Genomic DNA, 19,280 nt, shown 5'->3' with positions numbered 1-19,280 from the left:
AAATAGCTATTTCAGGAATTATTAGCTTGATGATTAAGCATGCTGGTATTTTACTTCTTGTGCTAGCGAAGCAGGTATGCCACGGAAGCTGTCTCACTCTATCGTGCCACAGAAGCTTTTGAGAGAAGTACCTTGCGTCCAGTGAAGCCTCGGTTGCGATGATTGAATGGCAGCCTTCTCGACGACTTCTTCCACTTCATCGGTTGCCACTACTTCGTCTTCTCCCGCTATTATACCTACCACTGAAGGAAACCAAAGCAAATAGGATTGACTCCGTTGGAGCGGTTGAACAAAGATTAATGTTGCTTCGGGAGTGAAACAGAGACAATGAGTGTAAGGTAAACAGATAAGGAAGAAGAAAGGCATGGTAAACTCTCGGAGGATACTCTGATTACACACACCTTGGTTTTACATAACTTTTGTTTTTTCATAGCAATGCCTAAGTCTGGCCGGTGAACCACCATGATCACCTCTTCACCGATTCATGATTCTACGCTGGGGCTATATTTCTGGTCCCTCCAACAGTTTAAAATCAAGGTTTTTGCGAGTAAATCTCCCCATTTTGTAAATTGTTAATATAAGAAACAGAAAATTAAAAAAATCCGTCAGTGAACGAAAATTTACGTCTCATTTGTAACTGATGAAAGTTTAATTCAGTATTCAAAGTGAGGAATACATTTTCTCAGCTGTAAATATTAATGTATATTTTAAATAAAACTTTCATAGGAGCTTAGAAGCTTGGAACCAGCTCGTTTATTACCTTTCTCGTTTCAAAGGAGACGCCTTGGAGTCCCGTAAGCATCAGTTGCTATGTGCACACCAAGCACACAAAAATTTTTTTATTCAGTTGCTACGACCATAAGTTAAAACGATCCGAAGGTTTCAGCAACTCTAATGCACAGAATGCGTGATTCGAAACGTATCCTAAGACGTCAATTAGGGTGCTAGAGATAGGTTCGCGGCTGAACATGACCAAGTTGATTTTAGTAAAGCTTATTTCATTGAAAACCTTGTCTCAAAATTTCTGATACCATGATAGGGGGGCTGAGTTGGGGAAGGGCTTGTGGAGCTTGAGTGGCGCGCGGTGGGTTGAAAAAGTTTGCGAAAAAACCTTCTACAATGTTTGTAGAATTTTCGATGATAGTCATCATAAAAAATAACTTCTTTTTTAGATAAATTCCGCATATTTTGAACACTTTTGCGAACTTTTACCCTCTCTTGCTGGGGATTTCTTCAGAGCCCAAGAGGAAGCCTCCTTAACGAGAGAGAAAACGTTTGTAGAAGTGATAGCAGTACACGATTTAGTAAAAAAAGAATACATTCAATGGTTTCCGGCTCAACTGTGTGGAAATTAATACATGAAAATGAAAAAGAGACTTCGTTGCTTTCCACAGATTTATTTCGTCCGTTCGACATGTTTCGAACCATAGAGGTCATTATCAAGTACAAAATTTCGAATTTTAAGCTAACATATATACTCTTTGAACTCCACTCTTTCCCCCAACCCCTTCAAAGAGTATATATGTTTGCTTAAAATTCGAAATTTTGTACTTGATAATGACCTCTATGGTTCGAAACATGTCGTACGGACGAAATAAATCTGTGGAAAGCAACGAAGTCTCCTTTTCATTTTCGTAAAAAAAAAGAAGTTTATCTATAGTCAATGGACCTCGAAAGCTGCAATCAGTTATCCATCATATTGTTATTAATAATACTGCCTCTTCCACTGCCTCCCTGCTACCATAAGTTTAATCCTGCTATCTGGCTCATCCTTGGATGGCTGAAAATCTTTGTTTTTGTCAGGTTAATTCTTGGAAAATGAAAACTCGAGCCCATTGCTCACCTGCTTCCGAGGACTTGGAATCCTCTTCCGAGTTGGACTCGCTCGATTTGATGTGTTCGTTGTCTGTCGCTTGAGCGTCATCGGCGTTGGGTTGTCCTCCATTAGTGGAGAAGGCAAGTACTTGGGACGGGAGACTCCAGCCGTAGGCGTTCCTGGAGTGGACGGCCGCCTCGTAGCGGGTGCCAGGGCTCAGGCCGCGAAGCATGAAGCTCTTGGAGTGGACCAGCGCCGATTGGCCATCGGCCGGAATCACCACCTCTGTCCAATTACTCGCGCCGCCCGGACCCTGTGACGATAGCACGATTATTACCAGGATATCGGGTTGATGCGATTGCTAGAGCAGAGCCACCTATAAAATGTTAGATTCCGCGCAAATACTTCTTGTTTGACTCACCTAACCTATGATACCGAGGAGGTACATGAAATAATTATAAAATAGCTTTTTTTGAGGAACGTCTAGGTATTATAACCATATTGACTAGGTATTATAGGCCAGATTGACTCTGCTGCGCTACCGGTCGTTGCCTTGTTGTGGCTTGCCACTGTTTGTCTCCAGTTTTGTGGGCAGGCTATTTTTTGGCCGTTTTTGCACGTTTCTTTCCCGCAACTTTACGCAATGTCGAGATGCAGTACTAGGCCCAAGTCTAACATGTGCGTGCAGAGATTCTGCTCCGAACTCTCCAAACACCATTCCTATAGCACTTGGCACGACTGAGGTAGACCGTAAAGTGTGGCTATATGAAGTATCTTACCTATGAATTTATACGTATGTTTGCGCTTAAGGCGTCGTGTGAATGAATGAAGTAGTATATTTATATAAATATATACTTAATTAAAAAATAGAAAAAATATAGTAATTTAGGCATGTAAGAATTTTCTCGAAACCAGTCTCGAAACGGGGGCAAACTGATATTTGCCCCCGTGACAAAACTCCTACTTCCGGCCCTGATCAAATACCAGCAGCAGCTAATGACAATAAAGCGTTTTTATGGTCCGCCGACTTTCATTTACCAACACAGATTTTGAAAAATTGGCATTTTCGTGGTTGAATATTTTCAAAAAAATATCGCCATCTTTTTGAATGGTTACTGCTCTACAGTTGGTTACAACTAAATTTTTTTGAAAGCGAAATAATTTTTCAACGTGAAGCCGGAATCCTTTACTTTTACTTGAGATTGGTGTTCTAATGATGAATGTGGGAAATTTAACTTAAATATTTGGAACGCTGGTCTTACGCTCGTCCTCCGGAACTCTAGTTTATAGTTGATGATGGGCGTGTAGCTCTCGGCCTCCCAGATGAGTTTCACGCTGTCATCGTCGTTCTCGTCAGACATCCGTTCCGCCTTGATGACTGCTTCCCGTGCAACGCCTTGAAGCGAGAAAAATAAAAAAATAAAGTGATCCTCATTATCAGTACCTGCATTATTTGATTCGGATGATTGCACTAATATGAGAATAATGCTATGGGATCGCTGACCAATTTTTTGGGCATTTTAGATCGCTTTGGATGAGAGTCTCCACTAGATTCCGTAATGTGTGTCAGCAATAATGGCCACACTCAAATATTTATTCAACAATCGATTTTAATTTTGCTTATTAGGAGGCCATTATTTTTTCGTATTTCGATCCGTAGTCTGCGTCTAGAGCTATTTGCGACGAAAAATCGACATGTTCAACCATCTAAATGATGAGTTGATGACATGCTTTTCGGAATAGCATAAATGATTTTGCAGTTGAATTTCATGTTATTTCAAAATAAAACTGTATCTTTACATCTTCTCATACATTCCAAGGAAAACAAACTTGTTTGCTTCAATTTTTTTTCGGTTTTGTCGAAATAAAGGTGAATCCTCCGTCTCTTCATGAAATGGTATTGCTTTTATAAAGCCAATAATTTGTGAAATGCAGCGTTAATAATTGTATGAAAATGTGTGGGTTGGTTGTGTAATTACCTGCCATTATCTGTCATTGCTATCAATATAAAATTTTGCTGAAACTTATAGCCCTTAAATACAATAATGAGAGTGGTAATACATTTTTTGAAGATAATAATTTCTGATTTTTAGGCGCACCCAAAAAATTAAAACGAGTCGTTATTAGCTTAAAACAATAAAACTTTATTTAAATAAACAGGCTTATGTTTGCATACAATATTATAATTTAAATTAAATGCAATCAGCATACACGTTTTATTTTCCGATTGATGAAAAGCCTTTTTTTTACTTTATAGTGTATTTTATTGCTTTAGGAAAAGGTGTTTTTTATGTTTTTATTTTTGCTTTCTACCTTTTAGTGGTGAATCATGTAATCGATGAAAACAGACCTGTTAAAAATTCTGCCAAAAATTTAGAATTAATAATAATAATAATAATAATATAATTTATTATTCTCGGATTTACATCCGTTAGAACATTTATATGTAGCCAGATTTTAGCTCAGCAATAAATTTAGCCAAATAAAATATTACCAATTAACAAAAAATGGGATTATACAAAAACTTCATGACAATTTAAACACAATAGAAGTAAATAAATTGTACCAATCAACAGAAACCAATATGCACAAAAGATTCAAGTCAAACAAGTGCAGCAGTCTCGAGCAAACAAATTAACAAAACTGAACAAATTAACAAAAATTAACACATAACAAAATTTTAAGGCCAATCCAATACAATGGAAGGAAAATAAATTGAAACAATTGACAGAAATGAACATTTACAAAAACTTTCAAATCAATGAAAATAAAGCGTAGGAAAAGTTTACAAAACATCAATAGAGAACACACAAAACACATCTATGCAACGTACAAGCAGCCAATCAGGATGAGCTGCCTAACACCAAGTATAGTCTATTGCGGAACACTTGTAGGGATGAAGATTCCTTAAGTGTTATGGGGAGGCTATTCCATAATTTTGAGGCGGCAACTGTAAATGATTTTTGAAACGTCGTAGACCTATTATGTGATATATGGAGATAGTTCGGATCGAAATTAATGTCATCTATTGAGAAAATATAAAAATATTTTTCCTTATGGAAATATAGTTAACTAAATGGGAAAAATTGGAACACACTCTCTAGTCTTATTATCGAATATTGTATTGCCATATTGCCAGACGAAGAAAGTTAGGAAAAAAAGAATGTAAAAAAAGGGGCCAGTCCGGGAACTAAACCCGGGACCACTAGCACCCATAGGGAGAATCATACTCCTAGACCAACTGTACATACCTAGTATGATGAATTATTAATAACTATAATCACCGTTTTATCTTAGTCGTGTTCGCTACAATAGGTCTCTGGACAAAATTTTAACACCCCTTCAAATATTAACTAAAAATCGTAAAATATAGTAAAATTGTCATTAATGCCTCTTTAACGCACTTATTTCACGTATTTTATTAAGAATTTACAAAAGAAATGTCCGTAACAGTTCCACAAACACACCCACTTCAAATCGTAATTCCATTGGCCAGCCGGAAAGTGACGTCAGCTCATGCAATCGTGTAGGAAATATCAGTGGCGTTGCGCATTGTCACCAAATTTATCGGTTTATTTAACGAATTTAAAGTAAGGTTTTATTTCTTATATATCTTTTGGAGGTTTTATCGTAAAAAACAAACGCCACGGAACGTTTCACCAAGGCTGACTGCAGAAACTTGCTGAAAATTACAACGGCAGCAATGTTTACTTACATAAGCAACAGCAATTGCCACATACATGCTGAAAGCCGGGGAGTGAAAATGCATAGGTATGGAAATATAATATTAATGGCTCTTGTAAAATACATATTAAATGTGTTTATGAAATTTAACAATGAAATTCCATTTATTAGGGTCGGACGACAAGATTACGTTGACGACGCCATTGGTTGTGTGCAAATTATGCACAATCAAAACGAATGAATCGTTAGAGCTCGTGTGTGCCCCGAGCACAAATAAGACCTATTATGTGGTGGCACGAGTTTTTGAGGAGGAAGTTAAGAGCCTTTCTTGCAATGATTGCATAGCTAGTTCTGATAAGGAAAAGTTTGAACGTAAGAGCAGTTGAAGTATGTACTATGTAAGCACTCCTGGGCCTAAAATACAGGCCCAGGAGTCTTTGAAATGCACAATACCTGTGACTTGGGTGTTTACAATCTAAAACAGTATTTGAAATACTTTTTAAAATAAAAAATACGTTTGTATGGAAACTAAGAGATCTTAAAAAAATATTTAACCTGTTGTTGCTCGTAAGGATAGTTACAAATAGTACATGAGAAAAGTATGTTTTATGTATATTTGATTTTTAAAAGTAAAACTTCTCAAATTTTGCTCTATATGGTTGCATTATTCCCCTTTTAGGAATACAAGTTTTTCAAAAAGTATCGGACAGAGATCCTCTCGAAATGGACAGAGCCAGCTAGCGAAAAATCTTTCCACTGGTGAAGATGAGTATAGGATTATGTCAAATCTTATAAACATTGTGTTAATATTAGAATTCATATTCTTCATTCATTCATATTCGTCGGCACTTTCTCATCCAAACCAATCTTCGTTCTACGTCTTGGGGGACCGTATGAAAATATTTATTAGGAGCATTTCTTGTCGTATTTCTGCACTTAGACACAATACAGTGCTTGAAGCTACGCTTTGAAATATCGAGGAATAACTACGACATCTCGCGGCTGAGCTTTAAGCCACCGAGTGCGTCCACCGGGTTGCGGATGGTGGGTCAACCTCTAGATATAGAGGTTAGCTGCGATATAAGCAAGTTTACTTGTCGAATAAGCAGTCGTGGACAAAAAGCGGCGGTTATCCGAGGTGGCATGGGTCTATCCCTGGGTGAGATAGGCCATCTAAATGATACACTAAACCTGTGAAGATACCGTGACTTGGCGATGAGAGGCCGCCAACAATTATGCCTCACATCACCCGGAGGAGAGGGCAGCAGCTCTTCTTCATATGAGTGAAGGTGGAGATCACGATGGTCAGTACAGCGACACTCATTGCACTTCAGGCGTGGTAACATTTACTTTAACGGCTGTAGTACTGCGATGTGGAAGGCAAGGGGAAACCACCACATTATTATCCCGAGGAGGCGCAGCTACTCCAACTTTAAATTGTCTGACATGATGGAATTCTCTCAGGTAAAAAATTCCGGAGGTAAACTAGTCCCCCATTCGGATCTCCGGGCGGGGACTACCCGAGAGGGTATATCGGTCAATTGAGATAAAGTTATGAGTATAGGTACATGGAACGTGAGATCACTCAGGACTTGCGGCAAGCTAGAAAACCTTAAAGTGGAAATGGAAAGATTGAATATCGACGTGCTAGGAATCAGCGAAATGAAATGGCCCGAGGAGGGAGGCTTTTGGAGTGGAAGCTATAGGATTATACACACAGGATCCCTGAACGGTAATGCTGGGGTTGGGATAATGCTCAGAAAGAGCGCCGGAATGCGTGTGAAAATCTTCCAACAGTACAATGAAAGGATAGTTATGGTGAAGATAGAGACTTAGCCGGTAGAAACCGTAGTGGTACAGGTCTACATGCCTACGACAGACTACGAGGATGAAGAAGTTGAAGACGTCTACGATGATATAAAGGAAGTAATCAAAAAGGTAAGGGGTGAAGAAAACCTAATTGTTTTAGGTGATTGGAACGCTGTCGTCGGCGAAGGCCAGGATGGAAGAATAACCGGAAAATATGGATTAGGAAATAGAAATGAAAGAGGATAAAGGCTGTTAGAGTTCTGCACAGAACACAAATTAGTGGTTGCCAACACTCTATTTAAGAATCACATGCGAAGCAGATACACATGGAAAATGCCAGGAGATAAAAGAAGATTTCAACTAGACTATATTTTAGTGAAGCAGAGGTTTAGAAACCAGATAAAGGACTGTAAAAGCTACCCGGGGGCAGATATTGACAGTGATCATAATCTAGTGATGATGAAATGCCATTTGAAATTCAAGAAATTGAAGAAATCAGCAAAGAACACCTGGCAATTAGAGAAACTTAAGGAGCCAAAAAATCAACAGGCCTTTCAAGAAGTAGTGGAGCGCAAGATAGGACTAGATCAGTCTGAAAACTCAGTTGAGAATAACTGGACTACCATAAAAATTGGATTTCAGGAGGCCGCTAGAGAAGTTCTAGGGATAAGAAAATGTGTTAAGAAAAAGCCATGGATCACGGATGAAATCCTAGACCTCATTGAAGAAAGGAGAAAGTATAAGAATACGAATACTGAGGAAGGACAGGCTTGCTACAAGAGAATAATGAACGAGATTTGCCGCCAAGCGAGGAAAGCCAGAGAAGCGTGGATGAGGAACATATGTGAGGACGTACAAAATAACCTCGTAAAAGGGAAAGTGGAAGCGGCCTATAGAATAGTGAGGAACCATTTCAAGGAACGAAACAAAAAATGTAATAGCATAAGGGACAGGAATGGAAACATTCTAATTGAAAACGAAGACAAAGCCGAGAGATGGAAGGAATACCTGGAGGAATTATACAACGGGAGCAAACTTAGCTCAAAAGTTCTCGAAGAGGAAAGTGAAGTTGAAAAGGATGACATTGGAGCAAGCATCTTAAGATCGGAATTTGACGCTGCAGTAAGAGACCTGCGAAAGAATAAGGCCCCAGGAATAGATGACATTCCAGCAGAGTTAATAAAAAATGCAGGAGAAAAGGTCTTAACTCAACTGTATAAAACTATCTGCGATATGTACTCAACAGGAGATTTACCTAGTGACTTCGAGAAGAACATCATCATTCCCATACCCAAAAAGAAGAGAGCTGAGAAGTGCGAAGAATTTAGGACCATAAGCCTGACGACACATGCGTCGAAGATTCTGACAAGAATCATTTACAGGAGAATTGAACGAAGAGCAGAAGAATTCCTGGATGAGGACCAATTCGGATTTAGGAAAAGCAGGGGCACAAGGGAAGCAATTTTGGCTCTAAGGATGATCATAGAGAAGAGAATGGAGAAAAACAAACCAACCTTCATAGCATTTGTCGATTTAGAGAAGGCCTTTGATAACGTGGAATGGAATTCAATGCTTAGAATTTTGAAAGAAATCGGCGTACTCTACAATGATCGTAGAATTATTCATAGTTTGTATAAAAACCAAGTAGCTGTGATCAAATGTGGACCAAATGGTGCAGAAGCGAGAATAAGAAAAGGGGCGAGACAAGGTTGTGCGCTTTCCCCCTTAATTTTTAATGTTTACATTGAGAAAGCCATCAACGAAATCAAGCAGAAAGCTTCGGATGTCAATATCAACGGAGAAAAAATTAGTATGCTGCGATTTGCTGACGAAAGAGCAGTCATAGCCGAGACAGAGAAGGATTTGAAGAAGACGTTGACAAACATGGAAAGAACAATGGTCAGATATCAGCTGAAAATCAACAAAAAGAAGACTAAGATATTAGTTTGCAGCAAAAGAGAGGAGGCTAAAACAAACATCAACCTAGGACAGCATAAGCTTGAAGAGGTGAACGAGTTCTCTTACCTGGGAAGCCGAATTACCAGCGATGGACGGAGCAAGAAAGAAATACACAGTAGAATAGCGCAGGCGAAGAGGGCTTTCTACAAAAAGAAGAATCTTCTTACAGCTGAAAATACCAGCATAGAAGTAAGGAAACAATTCATCAGATGCTACATATGGAGTATGTTTCTCTATGGAAGCGAGGCTTGGACGTTGATAGCAGCAGAGAAGTCAAGAGTGGAAGCATTCGAAATGTGGTGCTACCGAAGAATGATGAAGATAAAATGGAGTGACCGGGTCAGTAACCAGGAAGTGCTAAGGAGAGTAGGAGAAAAGAGAAGCCTCCTAAAAACATTAAGCAGAAGAAGGGACAACTTAGTTGGCCACATTTTGAGGCACGATGGTCTGATGAAGACAATCGTTGAAGGACAAGTGGAAGGGAAAAAGGGCAAGGGACGGCCCCGAATGAGTTATATAGGACAGGTTATAAAGGATGTAAAAGAGAATAAATATGTAGCTATGAAGAGATTAGCGAATAGGAGAGAGAAATGGAGAGCTGCGTCAAACCAATCTTAGGATTGTTGACTAATGATGATGATGACGAACTACGAGATGAAAAATACGGCGTAATAACCACAATATCTCCATTGTAAACTTCAATAATGTGCACGATAAAGGTGGTTAAGAACAACACTATTGCATGAGCTGACGTCATTCAAGATAGCCGCGGTGCGAATTACGTTTTTCTTTGATGGCTTGTAAGAGGTATTTTAAATGCTCATAATAAAAAAATAGATGACTTTACAGCCATATTGTTACAACTTTGACCTTCATAATTACACCTACTTTTCAGAAACGTCTTTACCTAAATAGGTGCTCAGAGACCTATTAACGAAGAACTCCGACGCTCGGCTGGACTGCTATTTCTTTCTGCTGCAGCTTTAGCTCCGCGTGTCGATCGGACACCGCATTCAATGAATGCAAGCATTTCGGCGATCTCCTTTCATTATTTTTGATTTAATTGCCTGCGATTATTAATTTTAATCGGTACGTAGCCTGTATGTTTAAACCTAGTATTTTTGATTGAAAGTTTTACTGTAACAATAATCTCTCATCATTAAAACTCACGTCTTTCCTAAAACAGTAATGACAATAAATTGCTGAAACGTGGTTCATTTAAATTTAGAGTGGACAATTTGTATCTGCAATTATGAAACAAAGCATCGGCACGGATAAAAAAGGCATTTATACATATCTCAATTACGTGCGTACATGAAGTATATTTTCGTGTGGCAGGAACAATTAAAGCTAAAGAAGAGTAATTTAAGTAAGTGAATATCATGTTATTTCATATTTAAAGTAATTGTGAAATTTAAAAAAAATAAGAAAAAACGATATTTTTATAGCATATGTCTAGTAATTACTACAATACTTTTGAGCGACGGGCGGTAGACAGCTTAATCGTGAAAACGTTTCCCCATTTCGGGTGGAAAGTTATTTAATTATGCCTGCACTATCGGTCCTCCAGTATTGACGTCGCTGACATAACCCCAAAAAGTTTCGAATATTAAAATTTAAAAATCTGGCTTCGTGATTGAATGCTTTACTATAACTTTAGTGGACGCCTTGAGTGGGTGTTAATTGGTAAAATGGCTCACCTGTGAGCATTAGTGTCCTTTGGTCTTGTCCGAGGTTGTTCGTGGCGGTGCAGGTGTAAGAGGTGAGGTCATCGGAGAGGACGCGGTGGAAGACAAGCGAATATCGGTCCCCGTTCACCTTGCGGATTATGCGACTCGTCTGGGGCAGCGGATGCTTTCCCCTCGTCCACACCACCTGCAATCAAGTAAAATTCCGTCACCAACCCAAACACCGGAAGCTTATCTTAAACGTCGGGAATCTTTTTATAGTGGTGGGCCAATTTCTCTTATTTGCGTGCAGGAGCGGATCCAGGATTTTTTTCTGGGGGGCACAAGCGTCTGATAGTTCGTCTCATATTTGAGATCGAAACAGAATACAGCTATTACTGTATAAAATAATCTCTTCATTTGGATATGAGAGTTATTAATATTAAATTAAATGATTGAAGCTCCGTAATACACAAAATAAAACGGACGTAATGATAACCGTATTAAAAATCTTGTCTATTTTTTAAGCGTCTAGGGGGGGATATGCCTCTTCCCACCCCTTTAATTCGCCTATGGCTACGTGGGACATTGCAATGGGCTCATTCAACATTTAAAAAATATTATCGATTGTGATAGAGTTTGAAAAAGGAAGGGACGAGTTTAAAAAACGATTTTTTGCCTTTTTAAATGGTAAAATAAAGCAAAAAACTGGAAAATACGAATACCTTTCTTTTATCGCGTTTTTATAAACTCGCTTTTTTGTTTGTCATCTTGTCAGGGTCAAATCTGGCAACTCAATTTTAACCTGCTTTCCGATTCAAGCTAAAATTTTCAGGATAACTCCAGATAACTAAGAAACATATGAAAATTCAATATTATAACACTTTTTTATGATTTTAATATTATTATAATTTTCCTGTATCTCGATTGTTATTCAGAATTTCAAATTAAATATGGAGATTTGTTAAAAAATGGCCACCAAAATCCGCTGGAGGCGCTGCGATAATTTAAATGAACGGGAATGATAGTGAGCCATAGCAACAAATTAGTTCACATCAAATTTCATTGAAAAATTGATTGAACAAAAAATTACTAGCAAATGGAGCCAAAACAAAATGAGGAGACAGATAACGTAGGAAATTTACAATGTAACTTTAGAAAAACCAAATTCTTCATGACTTGTGTACATATGAACAATTCCACGTAGAAAAATTTTATCATTCTTTATAGTTTGCGATAAAAACGTTGTTTTCTATAAAAATTTATTTTTATTTTGAATTATTTCATACTGTATCACAATCGACACTAAAAAATGGCGAACGAACCTATTGTAAGATCACTAAACACAAAAACACGAAACAGGAGGGGTTATAAAGTGATCTAAAAAGCATCATGTCATTAGTGTCTCATCATCACGTCATCTATCCCATTATCACCCCCATAGTTACGCCACTGATGGAAAGGAGAGCACTTCAGTGTAACTGATGGCTTTACCATCATTGTAGAAGCTAATTTGATTGTAGCTTTGCTAGTAAAGCACGTCAAAATACTGCAAGTACGTGATTATTAATCACTGATTAATATACTGAGGTTCTTTTTCATCAACGGGAACCATAATGCTACATGACTTACTTTGGCTGTCGGCTCTGCTGTCACGATGCAAATGAGCTCGGCTCTTAGCCCGGGCGTGGCATGAACCCGCTCTTCCTCAACGGTCACCTCTGGGGGATCTGCGGAATAAGTGAAAACTTTTTAATCAACACTGCTTTGCGTTACCCAATGGGACACTCTATTCTGAATGGAAAAGCAACTTTTATAGTATTTAAAAAAATGATATCAATAGTGGAATATTTTCTGGTATTAAAAGGGACAGGGACTACCCGAAAATCGGAATGACGACAATTACTTTAAAATATCCATATTTAACTTCGCATTCAGTCATTCAAAAAATAATTTATATGCTCGATGAATGCAGACAGTATATAAACTCATTTTTGGTGAAAATTATACTAAAATTAGGCAGTAATTAGAAATTGAACTAGCAAATGGGGAAATTTTCATGAATTATAAAAAAGGTGGATGTCAAACTACTAAAAAGTGGTATAGTTATAGATATATATTGAAAAATGATAAGAGCAATCAGACAGGATCGTAATTAGTTATTTTCTTACTAGACGCGTGTATTTAAGCAAAGCCATTCTCTATTCATAGGAAGGGCAGTTGCGTGGCAATGCTACGTTGTTAGAATGGAAGAATTATTTTAGCTTTCATTCTGGAAGAGTAAAAAATAATTTGAACGCTCAAACAGTTTCCTCATTCTTGTATGGCATGTGGCACGAAGTGATAGAAATTAATTACTTTTGTTAAATTCAATATTGCAATCTTTCCAATGACTTAATTTGAGCGTAACGGGTTTCGTTTGTACAACATTGCGTTTTTGGATAGCTGAGTTTGTTACTGTAAAGACGAAACGCGCCGTGTTCCAATGAATTCTGTGGAAAGATTGCAATATTTCATTAAACTAATTTTTCTCATTGTTAATTTTCGTTCTGTTAAAGTGACTATTTCAGAAAATTCTTCCTCTCTTCTGTGTATGTATATTTGGCAAGTGACATTTACGATTACATGCATCTATTAATATCTAAGAGTAATTTTTATCATGGTGATGACCAGGGGCGCAGCTAGGAATTAAGGCTGGGGGGTGTTTAGGTGCAACTAATACCGTTGTGTGTGGGGGTATAGTATACCCACCAGGATAAGCGGTAAGTGCGAGATTAATAAATTGCGTAATTTTAAAGATAAATGATTCAAAATGGTGAGTTTTACGGCTTCCTGAGGGATATTTTATTCGTCCTTACACTATTCTATTAGTAATATCAATCCAATTAAGTAAAGTGGATTAAACTTAAAAAATTCTCTGAGCCCTGGGGGGGGGGATTTATCCCCCAAACCCCCCCCCCCCCCCCTCGCTGCGTCACTGGTGATGACTATGGAAAGGAGGCTTACGCAGTATTCGGAGCCGGACCGTGGCGGAGACAGGTCCTCCGACGCCATTTTGTGCCGTGCAGGTGTAGAGGCCAGCGAGTCTCCTGCTGGTCGCCTTGAAGATGAGTCGAGAGCTGCGAACGCCGCTCAGCGAACTTGAGTCCTCAGGCAGGTTCCCCTTCAACCAACAAGAACACCCAGCTCAACTCAAACGTTATATCATGGGTCCTTACGTGGAGGGGCGCATTGAATTAAAGGATAAACATTTTCTCATCTGATATTCGATACTTCCACAGAAAAATCAAGAAACATTGTCAATGATAATAGGAAGAAAGGATTTTTGGCCGTTAAGACATACACCAGTGCTGCTATTAAATAGATAGAGATACGAAATTCATTACAAAATAGAAAAAAATGTTTAAGTATACCGGGAATGGCCACGGTGATAACTTTACGGAGTCACCCACAATGCACCCGCGAAAATTCCACAGAGAAAAACAAAATGCGAATGAAATGGGCCAAGGCGAATGATATTTTTCTCGGTGAAATTTTAGGAGAAAAAATGTCTATAATCAACTAAGTAAACCAATGCATTTTTTAAATTTTACTTGGTCATCATATTGCTTTAATGTATTTCATGTATGATTTTCAATCTCTTTAATGTATCGATGGAGATTATTCAATCTTTACAATTGTTATAAGCTGCATACCATACCCTTGGGTGCCACGGAAATAAGTGAACTCCCGCATCCTTAAAATAGTGCCTTCCATCCGCCCTTTTCATAGGCAAGATTCTTTTGCAGTTTTGTCTAGTTATCGGATGTGCACCGTAGAAATATGTGTAATTATAGATTAAAAATATGGTACGGATAGAAGGAAATTCGGAGGAAAATGAAGGATGTCATTGTTTTTACTGTTTATGATAACAAGATATCAAAGAACGCGCTGAAAAATAAAAAGAAAGTCTATAGTAATATAATATTTCAAATATAATTTATTAGTCCTTTTCCAATTAATCGGAGGAGTGAATAGAAAGGTCTGGATGTTGGTTTGTGATATATAAATGAGGATTTCAAGAATATCGCCGAGTTTCATCAACTCAAGGAAAGACATTCGAGGATGTTTTCTGCTCTGTAGATTAGATAGAGATGATGCTGGGTAGGATTAGGACGCTAAGTTTGTGTACAAAGCAATAATGAACGTTTGGTTGCTGGGATAATGCCTGAGTGGTCAAAGGAAGACATATGTAAGACTTGATAAGATATGTATCAAATTACCCTTGTACCTAGAGGTCATTTCAAATGTCTTTGCTTCGGAGAGGCTGACCCAAGTTTTTTGGAGGGTGACGGCAGAGAGCACGTGACTTCCTAAAAACAACATAAATACGATAGGCAGAGTCTATACTCTGGGATTTCAGTCGCTTCCAGACCTCTGTGATCTACGCCTCGTGAGTAAGCTGTGTTGCTAAGCGGGAAGGGGGTTTTGACTGTTTTTCGTTTCCATTCACTGACAGAGTCTTTTGAGAAAACATGGCAACGCCAGCCCCCTCCCTCCCCATCCCACATCTCAGGTCCTGCCCCGATGCCGCTCGACTTATTCCGAGTTTGCACGACTGGGCCAGTCGTAAATATATTTGAAATGGATCATGCCATTGGCGAATTAAAAGGTAGGGCGCGGGGTGCGGTCATTCCTCTCCCCGTATAATGTGTAAAAATTGAAAAGATGATGACTTAAGACATGAACTGATTCGCTCATGGCTATTGCCCATCGAACTATTTCTTCTTACCTAAGTATCTCCGTGCTTAGGTTTTACTGAGAATATGAAAGTAAACCACACAATTTAAAAAACCAATTATATTGAATGATACGAAGAGGATAGCTTCCGATTTTCGCTTACCATATGGCTCCAAGAGACGGTCGGAGTAGGAAAGGCGAATGCGTCGCACATGATGCTCACTTCGTCCCCAATCCTCACGTCCATCACTGGCCCAGGAGGCGATAGGGACACCGTCGGATTATCTAATGGAATAAAAGTTTCTCAGAATAAATAGGTTGAATAAGCAGGTGGAGTAAATATATTATGGGATTTCTCCTCCATTAGTGAAATGCAAATAAAATTAGACAAAAAGATACTGAAATTTAATCGAACTCATATTGGAAATAAATTGACTGAATTTTCACGGAAGGAAGTGAAATAAATTAAAACCTGATTTCTGTGAACTGTGGAACCGTCAGCTGTAACACAAAAACTTTAACTGATCATGTTGTCTGTTCAGCGAAATCGATATTAGTGAAACAACGACAATTCTTATTGTTAGAGTTGATTTGATTCCTTGGTATCTGCTTTAAATGACGAATTAAATTAAGAAAGCGATGTTTAGAGAACGTAGAACCCTTGCTTGTCAGTCATCAGGTGCCCTCGTGAAAGAATAGGCGATGATGACTCTTTGATCTAAAACGCGTTATGTGTTCAGTAAAATTGTGGGCAAGAGCTTCAGTTATTTCATTCATGGAATATAATGATAAAACTTATTCCACTGTCTACTGGTTTATCAATGATAACAACGCGTTTCGACGCTTAGAGTCATCATCAGGTCAAATAGTCATAACAAGTCGACATATTTGTTATTTCTATTTGACCTGATGATGACGCTAGGCGCCGAATCGCGTTGTTATCATTGATTTACCAGTACACAGTAGAATAAGTTTTATCATTTTATTCAGAATACTGTTCCTCCATATCTCGCCAAACACAGTTGTATTCATTCATGGACATCTTTTACTTGCATCAAGTCTGAATGTGTTGATACCATCCCAGGCAACCGAGCCTTCGAATAGGCCTGTTTGGTCAAGCCCATCCGTTTATCAACATGGGATAGGATGAATGAATGGAGGCCTATCTATATATGAATAGTGGATGCACTCACAGAGCACTTGGATGGAGTGTTTCTGGACGATGGGTTCCCATGGCGATGGCCTCTCCACACGACACTCGTATTCCCCCGCGTCGTCCGCTATGATGGCTGCCACCTCGAGTCCGTTGTCGGGACCCATTCTCACTCGCTCCACCACGAAGGAAGGCGCCTCGCCGCTAGAGTCCGCCAGCAGACGCTCACCGCGCCACCACTGCACCCGGCTGTCGCCTGCAACCATATAGAATGACCAAGACTCAAATCGCGAACATTCAACGGGTAGACAATAGGGTAGTTTCCTTCATCAAAGAAAACGAAAGGCATTGATTGCGATTCGTTACCCACCATTAGTGTATTCATAATATACAAATTATTTGGTTTTAGAAATACCTGTTTAGACGAATGGCAAGGGTCAATTTTATCCTCATTTGAAAAAGGCCAGATTGGCGCCCATGCGATGCCACTCCACGTGACGTCACAAGGACCTAGTTTCTATACGAGTAGAGAGGAGTTTTACATCGTCTGAGATTACCAATGCATGCATGAGGCGCAGAGCTCAGGGAAACATTTCTTTATAATCACCTATTAAAACTGGCTAAGGTCGGAAAGTTTTCTTCGTTTGATAAGGTAGTAATAATCCTTATTTAAGCCAAGCGCTAACAGCTAGCATGGTACTCTGCTACCTGCTAGCATCCTGCATCGTATCAGCGCTAAGCCTCGCCCCAAGGTCACCTCACTTGCGGCACCGGGATCCAGAACGACGTCACACGGAGATTTCACGGCATTCATACTTAGCCGTTGCGTTTTCGCGCGCTTGAAATTTTTCACTTTTCATTTAATCGCGAAAAATAGATATCGTCATTTAAAAATCTAAAAGCGTGAAATACATACTCCAGGAGTAATAATCTTTCGATTTAGGCAATAAAAAAAACAATAGGAAACCACCCTATTGAGTCATTCGCCTTGAAATATGGTCCTCTAACAGTAGCAAGTTACTTAATTTTAATTGGGGGCTACATATTTTTTGAAAATCCGAAAAGTAAAAAATTCCACTCAACAAAACGTTTATTTTGATGTGAAAACTCATGTGCGACATTTTTAGCATCGTGTGATGCTGACAATAAATAGGGGTTTAACAATTGGAGGAGGGGGGTCCTCTGCCCCCCTTTACCCTGCAATGCATATCTGCTCCTTCTCCATCACGATCAGTCGTATTTCTTTTTGCTTTGGTGACATGCAAATCTTTTGAAACTAATCATCTTGAAATTTTCATAGTACATGGAGTAGAATTTTGTCAACATTTGCCTGTCTCTCAAATATATTTCCTTGTAACCTGAGCTAATTAAAGACGTAAAATTTTCAAATTTGAGATACGAGCAGATATTGACCAGGGTATATTTCATATTCCCTGAGAATTTCAAGGTGACATTTCATTTCAAGTTTTAAACGAGTTATCCGTCACCAAAAAATGCCAGTTGAGCTGGAGAGCTGTCTCATAACTGCCGAAAAGTATCGTTTGCCTGTATTTGCGCTGGAACCAAGATCCTCTAAATCCTGGTTTAGAGTGCGGACTGAAACATTTTTCCAGCGTAGGATTTTCGCACCTCGAAAGTACTTGCTGGTGAATACCGAACAGGTTAACCGATAGTTTCTCCGCCGTAGTTTCATTAGTACTGCCTGTCAAAGAGATGTCTAACGATTTGATAGTTGGATCCTTCTTCCTCATAGAATGATCCTCCAAGATCGTTAGAACATTAATGGCTTTGTCTGGTTTCGCTAGGGTAGGACCCGCCCGCCTTCGTGACGGTGCGGGATTCCTCGTCCCTTCCCCTCCTTCCCTATCCACTCCCAGGAGGCGTCGTCGGGCTCCTATCGCGGCGGCGCCTCCTTCCTTTCTCCCTCCAGTCCTCCCCCCTTCTGTGGTGCAGAGGTGATTAGCTTCGGCTTCAGACTTCGGCCCAGGAGTGTAACCTCGCGAGCCCGCCGTAGGGTTTCGTATCCACTGCCTGTCAAAGAGAGCATACCGCTTGCGACCGATCTTCATCATTTTTCATTCAACAAGTGTCGTTATGGGATGCAAGTTGACAAAAAATACACAGTGAGGATTCGCGATTTTGTATGATGGTTATTCCATTTGAATTCAAAACGTTACCCAAACTGAATCTCATCTAATTCTTTCGGTATTTTGTGACCCTTGTGAGTCATGAAAAAATGATCAAATTTTAGTTTTACGTTAATGAACAAGTAAGTTGCATAGTATCAGAAATGGGATGGGGATATTTTTACGAACCTCAGTTCAGTTCAACAATTGTTTATTCCACGAGATTCAACAATTAATAAAATATAAAATTTAACAGGATAACAAAATAACAATAATATACATCTCGTGGAGCTGTTTAGGCTTGCGCCTCTTCAGCACTACTGGTGTTGAACACTGGCACGGGAGTA

At 39.1% G+C, this 19,280-nt stretch overlaps 1 protein-coding gene across 2 annotated transcripts in view; it reads right to left on the bottom strand.

The window, feature by feature from the left end:
- LOC124166909 (protein amalgam-like) overlaps positions 1–19,280 on the bottom strand; it is a 69,473-nt gene that overhangs the window by 2,245 nt on the left and 47,948 nt on the right. Inside the window, exons 3-10 of one of the 2 annotated variants that reach the window (XM_046544618.1) lie at positions 16,848–17,063; positions 15,818–15,939; positions 13,942–14,098; positions 12,568–12,665; positions 10,969–11,143; positions 3,079–3,212; positions 1,844–2,129; positions 132–242 (exon numbers count right to left, since the gene is read on the bottom strand). In XM_046544618.1, the coding sequence (XP_046400574.1) occupies positions 132–242; positions 1,844–2,129; positions 3,079–3,212; positions 10,969–11,143; positions 12,568–12,665; positions 13,942–14,098; positions 15,818–15,939; positions 16,848–17,063 (1,299 nt within the window). The remainder of the gene's footprint in view (positions 1–131; positions 243–1,843; positions 2,130–3,078; positions 3,213–10,968; positions 11,144–12,567; positions 12,666–13,941; positions 14,099–15,817; positions 15,940–16,847; positions 17,064–19,280) is intronic. The other variant, XM_046544620.1, reaches the window with a different exon arrangement.

The sequence above is a fragment of the Ischnura elegans genome, chromosome 10, assembly GCF_921293095.1.
Source record: "Ischnura elegans chromosome 10, ioIscEleg1.1, whole genome shotgun sequence".
NCBI lineage: Eukaryota > Metazoa > Arthropoda > Insecta > Odonata > Coenagrionidae > Ischnura > Ischnura elegans.
This window is presented reverse-complemented; position numbering and strand designations above follow the sequence as displayed.